At 46.9% G+C, this 18,511-nt stretch overlaps 1 protein-coding gene across 3 annotated transcripts in view; it reads left to right on the forward strand.

Moving 5' to 3' along the window:
- The window catches only part of LOC139748375 (cell adhesion molecule Dscam2-like), a 178,438-nt gene that overhangs the window by 42,771 nt on the left and 117,156 nt on the right, over positions 1-18,511 (forward strand). For all 3 annotated transcript variants that reach the window (XM_071661485.1, XM_071661486.1, XM_071661484.1), the window contains exons 2-3: positions 13,311-13,483; positions 14,775-14,931. In XM_071661485.1, the coding sequence (XP_071517586.1) occupies positions 13,311-13,483; positions 14,775-14,931 (330 nt within the window). The remainder of the gene's footprint in view (positions 1-13,310; positions 13,484-14,774; positions 14,932-18,511) is intronic.

The following is an 18,511-nucleotide window of genomic DNA, read 5'->3' on the forward strand; positions in this document are numbered from 1 at the left end:
CGGATGGTCTATTGTACCCTACTGGTGGTACGATGTCCCAGGGTCTGTACCGGATGGTCTATTGTACCCTACTGGTGGTACGATGTCCCAGGGTCTGTACCGGATGGTCTATTGTACCCTACTGGTGGTACGATGTCCCAGGGTCTGTACCGGATGGTCTATTGTACCCTACTGGTGGTACGATGTCCCAGGGTCTGTACCGGATGGTCTATTGTACCCTACTGGTGGTACGATGTCCCAGGATCTGTACCGGATGGTCTATTGTACCCTACTGGTGGTACGATGTCCCAGGGTCTGTACCGGATGGTCTATTGTACCCTACTGGTGGTACGATGTCCCAGGGTCTGTACCGGATGGTCTATTGTACCCTACTGGTGGTACGATGTCCCAGGGTCTGTACCGGATGGTCTATTGTACCCTACTGGTGGTACGATGTCCCAGGGTCTGTACCGGATGGTCTATTGTACCCTACTGGTGGTACGATGTCCCAGGATCTGTACCGGATGGTCTATTGTACCCTACTGGTGGTACGATGTCCCAGGGTCTGTACCGGATGGTCTATTGTACCCTACTGGTGGTACGATGTCCCAGGGTCTGTACCGGATGGTCTATTGTACCCTACTGGTGGTACGATGTCCCAGGGTCTGTACCGGATGGTCTATTGTACCCTACTGGTGGTACGATGTCCCAGGATCTGTACCGGATGGTCTATTGTACCCTACTGGTGGTACGATGTCCCAGGGTCTGTACCGGATGGTCTATTGTACCCTACTGGTGGTACGATGTCCCAGGGTCTGTACCGGATGGTCTATTGTACCCTACTGGTGGTACGATGTCCCAGGGTCTGTACCGGATGGTCTATTGTACCCTACTGGTGGTACGATGTCCCAGGGTCTGTACCGGATGGTCTATTGTACCCTACTGGTGGTACGATGTCCCAGGGTCTGTACCGGATGGTCTATTGTACCCTACTGGTGGTACGATGTCCCAGGGTCTGTACCGGATGGTCTATTGTACCCTACTGGTGGTACGATGTCCCAGGGTCTGTACCGGATGGTCTATTGTACCCTACTGGTGGTACGATGTCCCAGGGTCTGTACCGGATGGTCTATTGTACCCTACTGGTGGTACGATGTCCCAGGATCTGTACCGGATGGTCTATTGTACCCTACTGGTGGTACGATGTCCCAGGGTCTGTACCGGATGGTCTATTGTACCCTACTGGTGGTACGATGTCCCAGGATCTGTACCGGGTGGTCTTTTGTACCCTACTGGTGGTACGATGTCCCAGGATCTGTACCGGATGGTCTATTGTACCCTACTGGTGGTACGATGTCCCAGGGTCTGTACCGGATGGTTTTTTGTACCCTACTGGTGGTACGATGTCCCAGGGTCTGTACCGGATGGTCTATTGTACCCTACTGGTGGTACGATGTCCCAGGGTCTGTACCGGATGGTTTTTTGTACCCTACTGGTGGTACGATGTCCCAGGATCTGTACCGGATGGTCTATTGTACCCTACTGGTGGTACGATGTCCCAGGGTCTGTACCGGATGGTCTATTGTACCCTACTGGTGGTACGATGTCCCAGGGTCTGTACCGGATGGTCTATTGTACCCTACTGGTGGTACGATGTCCCAGGGTCTGTACCGGATGGTCTATTGTACCCTACTGGTGGTACGATGTCCCAGGATCTGTACCGGATGGTCTATTGTACCCTACTGGTGGTACGATGTCCCAGGGTCTGTACCGGATGGTCTATTGTACCCTACTGGTGGTACGATGTCCCAGGGTCTGTACCGGATGGTCTATTGTACCCTACTGGTGGTACGATGTCCCAGGGTCTGTACCGGATGGTCTATTGTACCCTACTGGTGGTACGATGTCCCAGGGTCTGTACCGGATGGTCTATTGTACCCTACTGGTGGTACGATGTCCCAGGGTCTGTACCGGATGGTCTATTGTACCCTACTGGTGGTACGATGTCCCAGGGTCTGTACCGGATGGTCTATTGTACCCTACTGGTGGTACGATGTCCCAGGGTCTGTACCGGATGGTCTATTGTACCCTACTGGTGGTACGATGTCCCAGGATCTGTACCGGGTGGTCTCTTGTACCCTACTGGTGGTACAATGTCCCAGGGTCTGTACCGGATGGTCTATTGTACCCTACTGGTGGTACGATGTCCCAGGGTCTGTACCGGATGGTCTATTGTACCCTACTGGTGGTACAATGTCCCAGGATCTGTACCGGATGGTTTTTTGTACCCTACTGGTGGTACGATGTCCCGGGGTCTGTACCGGAGGGGTTTTTGTACCCTACTGGTGGTACGATGTCCCAGGGGTCTGTACCGGATGGTTATTTTTTTCCCAAAGGTGGAAACAATGTCCCGGGTTCGAAACCGGGATGGTTTTTTTTTTACCCTACGGGTTTGGTAAAAATTTTACCGGATCTGTCCCGGGGGTCTTTGTCCCCTTTACGGGGGTTTACCCCATTGTACCTTTGGGTTTTGTCCCCCGGGGGACCCCCTTTGTACCCCTCCCGGTTCCCCAGGGGTACCATGTCCCCGGGAAGACTGTACCAGAAACCCGGAAATAAAAAAACCCCAACAATTGTTTTTTCCTGCATATTGGGGGAAAATCCCAATGTTTTTTTGGGTTACGGTACAGTGTACCGGGGTATCTGATGTACCGTAGGTGTGGTACACTAAGATCTCTCAGTACCATAGATGGTATGAATCACCCTATTTATATCATTATTTATTCTCATTGATTAACCAAAACTAATTGTTTTGTTTTTGTTATTGTTTACACGCGGTCAAGTTCGTTGTTCTGTGTTTGTTTTTTTTTTGCCTTGGTCTTTGTTGCCAGGGTTTTTTTTGACCCGTTAGAAATTTATTGTTTACTTTTTTTATTGTTTACTTTATTTGTGACTGATTACGAATTCCGGCGTTATTGATCTGTTTTTATTTTTTTTTGTCACGTTGTTTATGTGTTTTATTTTCTTTTTTGCCCCGGTTGGGGGGATTCTTTTTTTGGGCAAAGACTTTTGGGGTTTTTTTTGTGATGTTTATTTGTTTTCTTTTTTCTTTTCGCTGTTCCGAAAAATTTATTCCAGAAACTTTTTTTAACCCGGGTTTTAAAGCACTTTTTTTAGGGGAAAAAGGAAACCCATTCCTTTGGGTTTGAAGGATAAGATAGATAGAATAGAAAAGAAGAAGAAGATAGAGAGAGAGAGAGGAGAGAGGAGAAAAGGGAGAGAGAGAGAGAGAGAGAGGGAGAGTGTTTTTTAAGTTTTTTTTGGTTGGCGAACGAGCGATAATGGCCCTCAAAATGAAGGGTTTTGGGCGTATTTATGTTGATGATTAAAATTTGGTTTATGCGGGGGGGTTTTCAGTGGTTTATGATGGTGGGTTCAGTGGTTTATGTTGGTGGGTTTAACGACCAGACCATTGACTGATGGTGGTGTGTGTGTGTGTGTGTGTGGTGTGTGTGTGTGTACTACAATAACGCTACAATAGATAGAGTACAGGAAGGCGAAGACGAATACAGCACTGCACCTCACAACACGGCGCCACAGTTGTGGCTCCACAACACACGATGGTTGTAGAATGTGACAAGTACGACATGGATGCCAGAGGGTAAACATCATCGCCCGTCTTCATGGCTCTTAAAACGGTGGTTGGTTCGCCTTTTATCGACGGTTCTGATTGGCTGGATCGACTTTCCTAGGCTGGGTACTAACTGTCGCTCTCTCGGCCCTGATTGGTCACGACGGTCCACAGCTGCTGAACGACTGAGTGATAGTACTTCACTCCACCCGATGGTACAGATAAGCGAAGTGGTAGTTAGAAGAAGAAGGAGGAGGAGGAGGAGAAGGAGGAGAAGAAGAAGGAGGAGGAGGAGGAGAAGAAGGAGAAGAAGAAGAAGAAGGAGGAGAAGAGGAAGAGGAAGAAGAGGAGGAAGAAGAAGAAGAAGAAGAAAAAAGAAGAAGAAGAAGAAGAAGAAGAAGAAGAAATGAAGAAGAAGAGGAAGAAAGGGGGAGGAGGAGGAGGAGGAGGAGGAGAAAAGAATAAGAAAGAAAGAAGAAGAAGAAAAAGAAGAATAAGAAGGAAAAAAAGAAGAGGAAGAAGAAGAAGAAGAAAGGAAAAGAAGAAGAGAAGAAGAAGAAGAAGAAGAAGCGAGTAAGATCAATGGTGAGGATGGTACAAAACTCCGAACGTAGAGACAGGATGAAATAAAGGATGAAGGAAATACCCCGAGAGAAGGAGAAGAAAAGAGAAGATGGACAGATAAGAGAAGGCGACAGAAGGGACAAAGAAGGGAGAAGAAGGGTAAAGATGAGAGAAGAAGAGTGAAGACTGGAGGAGGAGAGAGGAAAGAAGAAGACAGAAAGAAGAAGAAGAAGAAGAAGAAGAAGAAGAAGAATGAAGTATAAAGAGAGGAGGAGAAAGGAGGAGAAAGAAGAAAAGAAGTACGAAGAAGAAGAAGACAAAGAGAAAAAAAAGAAATGAAAAGAATAAAAAGAAGAGAGGATGAAGGAAGAGGGAAAAAAAGAAGAAGAAGAAGAAGAAACCAGAAGTATGGTTGGGTGGTACAATAACTACCGAAATTTTAAAATAAGGTGATGTATAAAGGTGATGTATAGGTGTTCGAACCCACCCACCCCCCCCCGTCCCCGATTGTCAAAGGAACACAACCTCCCAGCTCCCCCCTGGGAGTGGACACAAAAACCCCCCCTTCCATGGAGTGACCTAACCCCACTTCCCCTGGCAGTGGACACACAACCCCAGCCCCCCTGGGAGTGGACACATAACCCCCCGCTCCCCCCAATGACGTGGGACACATAACCCCAGCTCCCCCCCTGGCAGTGGAAACTAACCCCCCGCTTCCACGGCAGGGAACACTAACCCCCCGCTCCCCCAGGAGGGAACATAAACCCCAGCTCTCCACTGGCAGTGGACACACTAACCCCAGCTCTCCCCGGATGGAACACAACCCCAGCTCCCCCCTGGGAGTGGAACATAAAACCCCCGCCCCCCACTGGCAGTGGACACACTAACCCCCAGCTCCCAACTGGCAGTGGACACACTAACCCCCAGCTCCCCCTGACGTGGACACATAACCCCCCAAGCTCGCCACTGGCAGTTTGACCCCATCAAAGTTGTCTAGTTAGCGAAGGAGTTCATGTATGAGGTTGCCCCAGAGTTGCGGATGGAGGGGCATTAAAGAGCGTTCATTGGCATTGTCACCCCTTTTTGTGAGTATGAGACTGGGGGAGTTACTACAAAGAGGAACATATGAACGATTGTAAGTCCATAAAGCGTTGCTCTGTATTTACGTGGTGTCCAACCCTTTTCCCCATCCTTCAAGCCCCTTTTGGGGGGGATGTATGGGGCTCCCAGGATCTGCGACCCGGAGCCCGGGGGATCCCTGGAGCACGACGATACGATTCTTGAGCACGAAGGTGCGATGGTATAAACTGACTCAGGTGTTGGTGATGGTGTTCCGGAGCGTTGGAGGGTCTGATATAGTCCTCCAGCTTGTTGGAGAGTCTTTTGTAATCCTCTACATTTCTTTGGGGTTTTTCAGAAGGTCAGGACCCCCGTTTTGGTTTAATTGTAGGGAAAATCTGTGTGATGTTCCCGCCCCCGAAAACTCTTGGGGATTTTCCGACCGTCGTGTCCATTCCAGTGGTTATCCTTTAAGTGGGGTTTTCCCGACACAAAAGGGTTTGTGGGAGTTCGAGACCGTCTTGGTCCCCATTCCCGATTTAGCAGCCTGAAGAAGTAGTGTACGCTACTGGCGTGTCTATTGCGGTTTTCCAGAGCACTGGAAGGCCTTTGGTAATGTTCCAGACTTCTAGAAAGATTTGGGAAATAGATTAAGAAAATGAATAGGAATGAAAAGAATATCATACATGTATAATGGTTTCTTTCTGATTTGATTTTGTGGAGTTTGTAAAGGTCCTGGAACATTCTTTAATTATTTAATTATTAAGACAAGTATCTGAAGACTTAAACGCATTTACAAAGAGGTATATATATATATATATATATATATATATATATATATATATATATATATATATATATATATATATATATATATATATATATATATATATATATATATATATATATATATATATATACTTTGACATTCTGTATACTTTGGCCATAAATATCTCGTTCCAAAGAGTATGTCATCACCGCTTGGTGCCTACGTGAGCGTGGGATGTTCAAGGAAACACCCAGAGGAACCATTGTTCGCGTCTGCTGTGGTCTCTGGAGATCGCCATCCCGGCGCTCCAGCGAACTCAATCTCTTCCAGCGGCGCATTACTCCCGAAGTGAAGTAAACGTTCTTGTACCCATAAATTCCATCCAGGGATGTGTCCTCGCTTACCCGACCCTCCTCTCCCCCGCGCGTGGCAGGGAGGAGCGTATCGGCGCTGATGCCGACAGAAGGGAATCTAATCAGACTCGTGTGCAGTTTAATCATGCCGATAATGACAAGGCAAAGGATCCAGGACCCTGGACGCACTCATGTATTCCAGGGCGTGCCAACGTATCCGGAAATACTGCGTGAAATACTGGAGCGTCGAAGACGCCGTAAGACATGCAAGAACACTCGGTCGTTAACCACATACGCCCGTGACAGTGGTTGGCGTAGTTACCCCACGAATCACCGAGAATCATAGTCGTTCCAGGCCGTGAATGGATGGTTGGTAACGCTGAGCGCGGGGGCCGGTGGGAGCCAGTAATGGCGGGTACCAAGGTGGGGGAGGGGGCTCCTCCTTCTCCTCCTCCTCGCCATGTCTTGGCTGATTCATTCATCTCAAAATTGATTTCCTGATGAGACGCCAGGCTCAGAGCGGAGGCTGGAGATGCCCCTTCAGCAGCCAGACGCGTCTGTAGGATGTCCTCCCTACACACACACACACACACCCGTAAAACTGTGTTTACCTTCCAGTCTCCAGGCTCATCCATGCTAGGTCCACGTTCCAGTGTCCAGGATATTGTAGGTCCACGTTCCAGTGTCCAGGGTATTGTGGGTCCTCGTTCCAGTGTCCAGGGTATTGTGGGTCCTTGTTCCAGTGTCCAGGGTATTGTGGGTCCTCGTTCCAGTGTCCAGGGTATTGTGGGTCCTTGTTCCAGTGTCCAGGGTATTGTGTTTCCTTGTTCCTGTGTCCAGGGTATTGTGTTTCCTTGTTCCTGTGTCCAGCATACCTGCAGTTCCAAAGGCTACGTATGATACATTATTCAGCGAATATCGGGACGAGAAGAAGGCCCAGTTTCCATTATATTTATCAGTGAGGCTCGACTCTATGACACTGAAGACTATCATCTGTAGTTGCATATCACGTTATTGGATCCAATGTTACAGCTTGATCGTAGTGTTACGAGACCTGCTATAGACAAGCTGCTTCTATCTATCTTCATCTATCTATCTATTATCTCTTTATCTATATATCTGTCTATCTATCTATCTATATCTATATATCTATCTACCCCTTACCCATCTTTCTGTGTATCTATCTATGTATATATATCTACTTAGCTATCAATCTATCTATCTCCCAACTTACCTATCTACCCGTTCATTTATGTATCAGTCTATCTCCTAACCTATCTATCTATCTCTCTCTACCTATTGATCTATTGATCCTCTGATGCCTCTAACCCTCTATTTTCATATCTTTCATCTATTCCCTAACCTTCTATTTTCATTTGTTTCGTCTATTCTCTAACCCTCTATTTTCATTTGTTTCGTCTATTCTCTAACCCTCTATTTTCATTTGTTTCGTCTATTCTCTAACCCTCTATTTTCATTTGTTTCGTCTATTCTCTAACCCTCTATTTTCATTTGTTTCGTCTATTCTCTAACCCTCTATTTTCATTTGTTTCGTCTATTCTCTAACCCTCTATTTTCATTTGTTTCGTCTATTCTCTAACCCTCTATTTTCATTTGTTTCGTCTATTCTCTAACCCTCTATTTTCATTTGTTTCGTCTATTCTCTAACCCTCTATTTTCATTTGTTTCGTCTATTCTCTAACCCTCTATTTTCATTTGTTTCGTCTATTCTTTACGTAAAGTTGCAAATTGAGGGGAAATTATTTCCGGGTTGGGAAGTCTGTCGTCATCCACCTTATGATAAAGTGCCGTGTACGTGTGCTGGTGGTGATGTGGTGTGGTGGTAATTACTTATATAAGTGTGATCACGAGTTTGTAAAGTAGTGGAAGTGAGGTTTTTTTTGAGGGGGGGGCGGATGTAGATAGAGGTGGGATTTGGGACAATATCGTGTGATCCATTGTGTGTGTTTGTGTGTGTGTGTGTGTGTATATAGTTAGGTTTGGTGGCGTGGGAAGCAGTTCTCTCTCTCTCTCTCTCTCTCTCTCTCTCTCTCTCTCTCTCTCTCTCTCTCTCTCTCTCTCTGATACGTATATCAGTGAGGGTCGACAGCAATAACACACCGTAATTAAAGGTCATGATAATGAGGTAATTTCACTGCCAGGTGTGTGTGTGTGTGTGTGTGTTTGTGTGTGTAGGTGTGTGTGGGGGGGGGGGGGGGTGTCTGGCCGGCAAAATTAATCCCAGGATGGACATAGCCATGACTTGTTAACGGGAAAATAAATTGGTTATCGCAGTTCATCATACGAATAGGAATGATGCGCCACAAGTCAACAGGGGGTTGTGGGTGGGGTGTGGTGTGGGGTGTGGTGTGGTGTGGGGTGTGTGGGTGTGGTGTGGGTGTGGGATGTGAGGGTGGGTGTGTGGGTGGGGTGTGTGGGGTGTGGTGTGGTGTGGGGTGTGGGGTGTGTGGGTGGGTGTGGGGGTGGGTGTGGGGTGTGTGGGTGGTGTGGGGTGTGGTGTGGGGGTGGGTGTGGGGTGTGTGGTGTGGGGTGTGTGGGTGTGGGTGTGGGGTGTGTGGGGGTGGGTGTGGGGTGTGGGTGGGTGTGGTGTGTGGGTCGGGTGAGGGGTGTGGGTGGGTGTGTGGGGTGTGTGGGGGTGTGGTGTGGTGTGGGGTGTGTGGGTGTGGGGGTGGGTGTTGGGGTGTGTGGGTGGGTGTGGTGTGGGGGGAGACTTGCAGTCACTTGATGAAGTATTGTGTCAACTTGTGTTGTTTCATTGTGAGTCCTTACTGACCAGAGGGTTATCTACATCTACCTGTGCCTCACCACGTATCTACTCTCTCTCTCTCTCTCTCTCTCTCTCTCTCTCTCTCTCTCTCTCTCTCTCTCTCTCTCTCTCTCTCTCTCTCTCTCTCTCTCTCTCTCTCTGTCTATCTATCTATCTATCTATCTATCTATCTGATAGTATTAGTATTAGCATTAGTAGTAGTATTAGTAGTAGTAATAGTAGTAGTAGTTGTAGTAGTAGTAGTAATATGGCTCTTATCTTTGACTTTATCATTGTATCTAATCCACCGTCATCATCATTATCATAAAATAATACATGTAGGACTCACAGATCATCGCTGATCAATATTAATCATTAAACTCACATACAAAAAAATTATGTATTGCAAAAAACACATGAATCCCGAGATACATATGTATCCTGTATCTCGTATGTATCCCAGTCTTCGGGGACCAGGGACGTCCATGTGTAGCAGCGTGTGGGACAATATGTGTGGGGCAATATGTGTGGGACAATGGGTGTGGGGCAGTATGTGTGGGACAATATGTGTGGACAATATGTGTGGGACAATATGTGTGGACAATATGTGTGGGACAATGGGTGTGGGGCAGTATGTGTGGGACAATATGTGTGGGACAATATGCGTGGGACAATATGTGTGGGACAATATGTGTGGACAATATGTGTGGGACAATGGGTGTGGGGCAGTATGTGTGGGACAATATGTGTGGGACAATATGCGTGGGACAATATGTGTGGGACAATATGTGTGGGGCAATTCCCCACGGTGGAAGAACTGGGATTTTCATTTCCTTGGAGCAGACGTGGCTCAGCGACCGACGGTGAGGAAATGGACAGAGACGATCTGTCTAAAGCGATTACGAAGACGATTGTGTGACTGTCACGCTGACGAAGTAGACAGTGGCCGGGACGGGGAGGTTGGGGTGGGGGGTGTGATGTCACAAGGCAGGGTGGACGGTAGATGGAACGAATGGGAGAATGAGACAGATGGTACGTGAGGGGGGAGAGGAGGGTTAGTGATTTGGACGGTAGACGGAATAACAGGTGACGGGAAGAGTCTCAGTAGTTTGGACAGCAGATGGAGTGATATAGGACAGGAAGTATGAACTGTCTGGATGGCGGACAGTAGACCATAGAAAGAAAGTGTCATTCATTTTGACAATGGACGGTAATGCAAGAGAGGGAAAGTGTCAACACTTTGGACAGTAGACGGTATAGGAGGGAGACAGGTAGAGGGGGAAGAAGTGCCTACAGTTTGGACAGGAGACAGGTCGACAGAGAGCTGGGACATGACGGCTATTGACAGGTGTCAATTGTCACCTACAATGACCCTTCTCTGGGTTACAAGGTTTCTAGCAGGAAAATGTGGAAATTGTGACTGACCTGGGGAAGGAGAGAGAGAGAGAGAGAGAGAGAGAGAGAGAGAGAGAGAGAGAGAGAGAGAGAGAGAGAGAGAGACGGGACCATTTGGTGTCCATAATCCAATAGCAAAACACTTCCATTTTCGCGACACAACCCATTTCACATCCTCTTAACAAGCGCACTTTCACCACGCCTCTCTTCACCCATCCTATCATCGCACTTTCACCCACTCCACCACCGCCACTACCACCACCTCTCCTCACCCCTCCTATCTAACTTTCTCAAACGCCCCCAACCTCTCGCCCTGGTCTCTCTCTCTCTCTCTCTCTCTCTCTCTCTCTCTCTCTCTCTCTCTCTCTCTCTCTCTCTCTCTCTCTCTCTCTCTCTCTCGCGGCCTACAATCACAACTATTACGAACTGGGTTTCTTGGGAGAGCCGACGATGCGAGAGCCGTCTCCCGCCACAACCCAGTTATTGTGAATTCAAGTTGGTGATATAATGATTGGCAGACATCATTTGCCTCGGGAGAGAGTGAGGGAGGGCGCGGGGGACGGGCGCGGGCGGCCGCGGGCGCGCGCGGGCGGCCGCACGCCACGCGCGTACAGACGCTCTTGTCCTACATGGACCGTAATTTCCTCCTCACTGTTACTCCTCACGTCGTAACGAATTGCGTCGTGTGGCGTGCGTCATCGTAATCATTAGCTGTAAGAAATTTAAAAAAATGGGACGAAAAAAAACAAAGGTTGAATTTGTTTAAGTGAAATATTAACGTCCGAGTCTTCGTGTGTATGTTTTTTTATCAATGATTTGGTTGTTTTTATTTTTATTTTTTCAAGAATTCGTCAATATGTTAAGTGACAGACGTGGCTGTCACTAAGGACGTGAGATTATAGCATTATCTGCAGTCCTCCTACAAGGGGTATGAACATGCTATACGAGAGGCAATACTTGAACATTTCCCAGGACAGACTCGCTGATATCACACACTCACACACACACTCTCTCTCTCTCTCTCTCTCTCTCTCTCTCTCTCTCTCTCTCTCTCTCTCTCTCTCTCTCTCTCTCTCGGGGGGGGGGGGGGGGGGGGGGGGGGGGCGGGGCCTCGCTAACAATGCGTCTCCAGTTCCTGGCGAGAGATTGTGCCAACGTGACAGGGAAATGGGGGAAAAGGGGGAAAGGGGGATGGAGGTGTGGATATACACTGAATAAACATTATATTATTCAGTTGTAGGATCTCACCCCAGTGCGAGGTGTTTGCGGTCAGATAAAACTCCAGTGTTTTATATATATATATATATATATATATATATATATATATATATATATATATATATATATATGTGTGTGTGTGTGTGTGTGTGTGTGTGTGTGTGTGTGTGTGTGTGTGTCTTTGTCTTTACACAAGGTTAAGAGAAGGGGCAACAAGAGCGTAAGACTCTGCCCTCGTAACACACACACACACACACACACACACACACACACACACACACACACACACACACACACACACAGCCGGAGGCCCAAGGTACGGAGTATATAAGCACAGCAAATACGACATGATGAAGGAAAACAGATCGTGAATGAAACTTATGCAAAGACGTTCATTCAATTTTACATTTGAATGACACAAGTTTAATCTAGTTTCCCCCCCTTTGGTAAGAGCATGATACGCACCTTGAGTGGAAGAGTCGAAATGCTCATAGGAAAACCATCGGTATTCGCCCGTCCCTACAGGGATATACGTATGTCCCTTTAGAATTCAAATATTTCCTCTGTTTCTTCAAATTTCATTTTATTAATAAGTATGACCAAGTTCTGGGCCATGGATGTGTTCAGTTAATTTACAAAGTAAACTTGTGTAAGGTGTATATACATCGCTGATATAAGGGGGCATATATACATATATATATATATATATATATATATATATATATATATATATATATATATATATATATATATATCATCCCTGGGGATAGGGGTGAAAGAATACTTCCCACGTATTCCCTACGTGTCGTAGAAGGCGACTAAAAGAGGAGGGAGCGGGGGGCAGGAAACACACACACACACACACACACACACTCAGTAAACATCATACAAAGCAGCAGATACAGCAGACGTAAAACCATTGCACCATCACACACAGAACTACAGGGAAATACAAAAAACAACAACACAACAACAGACAACCTGACACTCCTGATTCAAAAGACTTATAACCCACCACCTACCCCACACCCCACACCCCACACCCTCACCCACCACACCCTCACCCACCACACCCTCACCCCACACACCCCACACCCCACACTCTCACCCACCACCCCACACCCTACACCCCACACCCTCACCCAACATCCTCACCCACCACCCCACCCGCATCCCACACCCTACACCCCACACCCTCACCCACCACACCCACCACACCCCCCACACACCGTCACCCTCCACTCCCCCCCCCCCCCACACAAAAAAGTATGAGGTTGGTAAATAAGGTGAAAATAAAAACAGATGACTTAATCCGACAGCAAACAGACATCTTGACGTCCGGGTCGACAGATGTAAAACAGCGACATGTGAACACACACACACACACACACACACACACACACACACAGGTCTCGTCAGCTTCACAGGTCCTGGGTGCTGTAGGGCTGCGCGGTGCCCTTCGTGAGGTGCTCCCTCTGAGGACTAGTCTCTTGTACTACATGTTAACCTCCTCTTCGTGAGCGACGCCCCCTGACGTATGTGTATATCTCGTTTTCCTTTTCCTTCCTCCTGCAGCAGGAGGCGCCGCCGAGGGCCGGGGCGTGACGCAGGGCCCCACCTTCAGCCAGGAGCCGCCCCGACACCTGCACTTCACCAACACGACGGGCGCCACCATCAACTGTGTGGCCCAGGGCGTCCCCACGCCCACCCTCACCTGGACCCTCCACCACGGACGCCAGCTGGAGCAGGTACGATCTCTCTCTCTCTCTCTCTCTCTCTCTCTCTCTCTCTCTCTCTCTCTCTCTCTCTCTCTCTCTCTCTCTCTCTCTCTCTCTCTCTCTCTCTCTCTCTCTCTCTCTCTGACCCTACACCACGGGCAGCAGCTGGAGAAGGTGAGTTCCCTTTTCCCTCACTTTTCTACGTCAAAGGCTCAAACCACCCCTCCTGCCTCACAGGGAAGCCCTCATTGATGGAGTCCAGGCCTTGAGACGGAATGAGGTAGTGAGGGCGGGGTGAGGCAAGCTGGGTGAGGGGACGAGAAAACCCAACAGCTTCGATTTAATGAGGAGAACAGGAGGAGGAGCAGCCATGCCATGACGCACAAGCTGTAGAACGGCTCCGGGCAACATGACAGTACACTCCCCTCCCCTCTCTCTCTCTCTCTCCTCTCTCTCTCTCTCTCTCTCTCTCTCTCTCTCTCTCATCTTTTCCATCGAGGGCAAGGCCTACATCTGCGCCAGCAGATTCCACGAGAAAACTGGAATGCGATTAATCGTGACAAATCAGTAGTTTCATCAGTGAAGTACGACCAAGTGGAAGATCTCATGACCTCCTTTGACCTCTCTGATGGGGGTCAGGTTGTACTGCCTGATTTATATACGTAGGTATATAACCCTGTCCACCATATCGGCCCCACCCACCCTCCTCCACCCCCCTTACTCAGGGGGACGAACCTCTCCCCCTCCCCCCTCCTCCTCCTCCTCCTCCTCTCCTCCTCCTCACCTCACTCATTCCCTTCCCTTCTCCTCTAGCAAGCCAGCCTGACCCTGTCTGAGCTAATTGGTTTATGGCCCAATATAACGTCGGGCCTCCTCTGTACCACTGTCCAGAACACAGGTCACCAGACCAGCCAGCCAAGCCACAGGTCATCATCAGCTGATCTACCCACACGCCCTCCCCACATCCCACACATGAAGCCACCTCTCTCTCCCTCCACACACACCGTAGTGATGGTGGAGAACACCTCCCCCCCCACAACGCCCCCCCCAACACATACTGACGTTTTTTTTATCTATCAGGTGGAGGATAGACCCCCAACACCCCCCCTGTACTCTCCTCCTTCATACACACCACACACACAGACTTGGGCCACCTCCACCGCTACCATCTGTCTCTGCTTACATGAGAGGTAGGTCAGTACCAGCTGTCACCATTTCCTCCCACAGGTGTAGGGTCCACACCAGCTGTCACCATGTCCTCCTCCCACAGGTGGAGGGTCCTCACACCATCTGTCACCATCTCCTCCTCCTCCTCCCACAGGTGGAGGGCCTCCGGGAGGTGCTGGCCAACGGGTCGCTGGTCTTCCCGCCCTTCCCGGCCCACCGGTACGACACCCAACTTCACGCGGCCACCTACACCTGCCGTGCCTCCTCCCCAGCAGGAACCATCCTGGCCACCCCCACCCTCGTCCGTGCAGGTACGTCCTCCCGCCTCCCAGCATAGCTGGATGGGTCTGTGTACCGACCCTTGTCTTCCCGCCTCCCAGCATAGCTGAATGGGTCTGTGTACCGACCCTTGTCTTCCTGCCTCCCAGCATAGCTGGATGGATCTGTATACCGACCCTTGTCTTCCCGCCTCCCAGCATAGCTGGATGGATCTGTATACCGACCCTTGTCTTCCCGCCTCCCAGCATAGCTGGATGGATCTGTATACCGACCCTTGTCTTCCCGCCTCCCAGCATAGCTGGATGGATCTGTATACCGACCCTTGTCCTCCCGCCTCCCAGCATAGCTGGATGGATCTGTATACCGACCCTTGTCCTCCCGCCTCCCAGCACAGCTGGGTGGGTCTGTGTACGTGTCCTTGTTGTCCTCCCGCCTCCCAACATAGCTGGATGGGTCTGTACACCGACCCTTGTCTTCCCGCCTCCCAGCATAGCTGGATGGATCTGTATACCGACCCTTGTCTTCCCGCCTCCCAGCATAGCGTGATGCGTCTGTGTTGGTGATTAGCGTTAATTGCGCCTCTCCGCCAGCCCCATCATGCCTCCAGCTGGCGACTTAACTCTTATTTATAGAGCAAGTGTTCACTCCTGCAATGTTTCTAGCTAATATCTAGCATTCGCTCTATGATAATGATAATGATAATAGTATCAATAATGATAATGATAATAATGATAATGATAACAATAATAATAATGGTAGTAAGATTATAACTATTATTATTGTTATCATTATTATTATTATTATTATTATTATTATTATTATTATTATTATTATTATTATTATTATTATTATCATTATTATTATTATTATCATTATCATAATTATTACTATTATTATTATTATTATTATTATTATTATTATTATCTATTATTATTATTGTTATCATCATTATTATTATCATTGGAAACAGAACAAACCCTAAGTATTGTAATAGCGATGTATGTAATTAGAGTGATAATAACAGTGATATCACAACAGGTAGCGTTATCAAAGAAGTTATACCAGCACTCGTAGTTGGAGCAGAAATTTTAGCATATTTAATTTGAACCCAAAATCGTCATTTTGGAAGCTCACAAGTTGAGTTGCCATCTAGATACCATAGACCATTTTAGAGGAGGTTATTGTACTTATGACCGAGGGTTACCAAAGACCTTTTTATACATTTAAAAAAATATTTTGATATAGTAGTTTTTTACTGTAAATGTGATATAATTGTTTGTACTCTTAATTTGGGGCTCCAATTATGAAAACATTTATATACCAGACTACTACGCAGTGGATTGGCTTTGTTGCCCATAATGGTTTTCAGGAAGTGTTCACATTGGTAGCAAGAAAGTTAAACTCATGGTAAAGTTTGTGAAGTTAAATGTAAAGAAAGTATATCAAAGAGAAGTGAATAAACCTAAGTAATCATTTAATGTAGAAATGTAACTAAGTAATAGTAGCATTACTGAATATGTTGGTATATTTTCAACGGAGAGAATATTATTCCCGGTTTTTTGTAACCCCGACCTCCCGCTCAGGAAGGCTTTCATCTGGCGTCCTCATAAAACAAAACTTCAAAAAGTAACAAAATCAGGAGCCAGAGGGAAGCTGTGTAGAATGTAGTGAAGGTAAGCGGTGTTGAATGTGGAGATCCGTTAAGGTGTAAAAGTCGTGAATAAAGCGTTACGGTCAGAAAACCTCCTCCAACTCTTCGACCATTTCGAACTAGTTTAGAGCCATGGCGCTTCATATATATATATATATATATATATATATATATATATATATATATATATATATATATATATATATATATATATTTATATATATTCGAACTAGTCCGATCTGTGGCGCCTTTATATAATCACTAGAACTGTGAAATATCAGATTTTTCCGGGAACTTACAGGAAATAGCGGTAAATGATAATTTAGCAGCATTATTGTTTCTTGTTTCTAAGTTAATGTAGAATATTGTGTCATTGTTTTGTATATGTGATGTAGGATCGTGTGACCTCCATGAGATTATATTTCTTAAGGTTGAAGAATATTTAGCTCATTTCTCGAGAAGTATATTGCAACGAATCCTTACGAATATTATATCACAGTGAAATCCAGGGTAAAGGGTGTCTGTGTCACAATATTACATAAATCTTGAAAACGAGATATTTAATATGCCTTAATTTCACGTCGTATTTTACTGTAACATTTTGTAATTAATCTTACATAATCTTTACGAGGCAACCTAACCTGCAGTAGTCTGGTGTAACGCCCATTAACCTTATTTCACCGTATAAGAAGCTGTAATATCCTATTTTTTTTCTTTTCTCCTACACTCTCCTAAATTACTTTAACTACGCGTAACTTGGAAAGAACCTATCGTACCCTGTATTAACTTCTGGTGAAGTGCCACTGTACTTGTAACCCACTGTGATAATTATTTACTTTCTTTACAACACTTAAGTTGAAGATTCGTTTGATTTTTCTAATGTAGAAAAACTGTGGGATTTATCGAGAAACCGTTCATGTTTTAATCGGGAGTTTGAACAAAAATAAACTACAGAGGTGGAATTACATTTAGAGCGAGTTAAACGAGAACTACTCATTATGCTTATTGGAAAGTGAGCTTGAGTGTAAGGATCTTAGAAGAAATACAGGGAAAAACCGATCTAACCTAACCGTACCTTACCTAACCTAGCTTAACCTTACCTAACCTAACCTTACCTAACCTAATCAAACCAAACCTAGCTTAAGTAACATTACCCTACCTTACCTAACCTAGCTTAACCTAGGAGATATAGCAGCGACACTCACGAACGAAAAGAAAAAAAGAGAAATCCATTAATATAACGTCGCAAGAAACGTACACATCTTACCTCCTCTCCCACCCCGGCCTCACAATAGCCTATCGAAAACTATAACGACCTAGTGAGGCGTATTATCCCATGACCTACGCCAGGCCATTCTGACCCAAACTAACCTGTTGCAAGCTGTAATAGACGGATTTAGGTCAGGCGTTGCTCGGGGTAGTGGCAGGGGGGGGGGGGGGGTAGGAGCCTCTGGGAGGGGGAGGGGGAGGAGGAGGGGGGGGGGGGGGAGCAAGGTTATAATGCCAGACACGAAACCTAAGGTATGAGACGACAGGTTCGCGTGTCGTCGCATGTTGCCCCACGACCAGTTGTGGCATTGTGGTGTCGTGTCGTGTTGACCTTCCGTGACCTCGAATGACCCCGAGGGAAGTGGAAGTCGTTGTATAGTCGTCGTTGTTTTCTCCGTTTTCTTTTTCTTTCTCACTTTTTTTTTTTTTCCTTACCTCGTTTTCTGATCCGTCTTCGTGACCTGTTGTTATGACCCGCTTGTGTAGGCCTTTATTGCCGGGTCACACGGAAGATGTCCATGACCAATGACCTTTTTTTTCCTGAGGTTACAAGGCAGTTAGCGTTGACCTATGACCTTTTTCTCCTGAGGTTACAAGGTAGTTAGCTTTGACCTATGACCTTTTTTGATAGCAGATCACACGGAAGGTAGGAGTGACCTGTGACCTCTCTGCAGCAGGCGTATGATTGATGG

The sequence above is a fragment of the Panulirus ornatus genome, chromosome 73 (genome assembly GCF_036320965.1).
Source record: "Panulirus ornatus isolate Po-2019 chromosome 73, ASM3632096v1, whole genome shotgun sequence".
Lineage (NCBI taxonomy): Eukaryota > Metazoa > Arthropoda > Malacostraca > Decapoda > Palinuridae > Panulirus > Panulirus ornatus.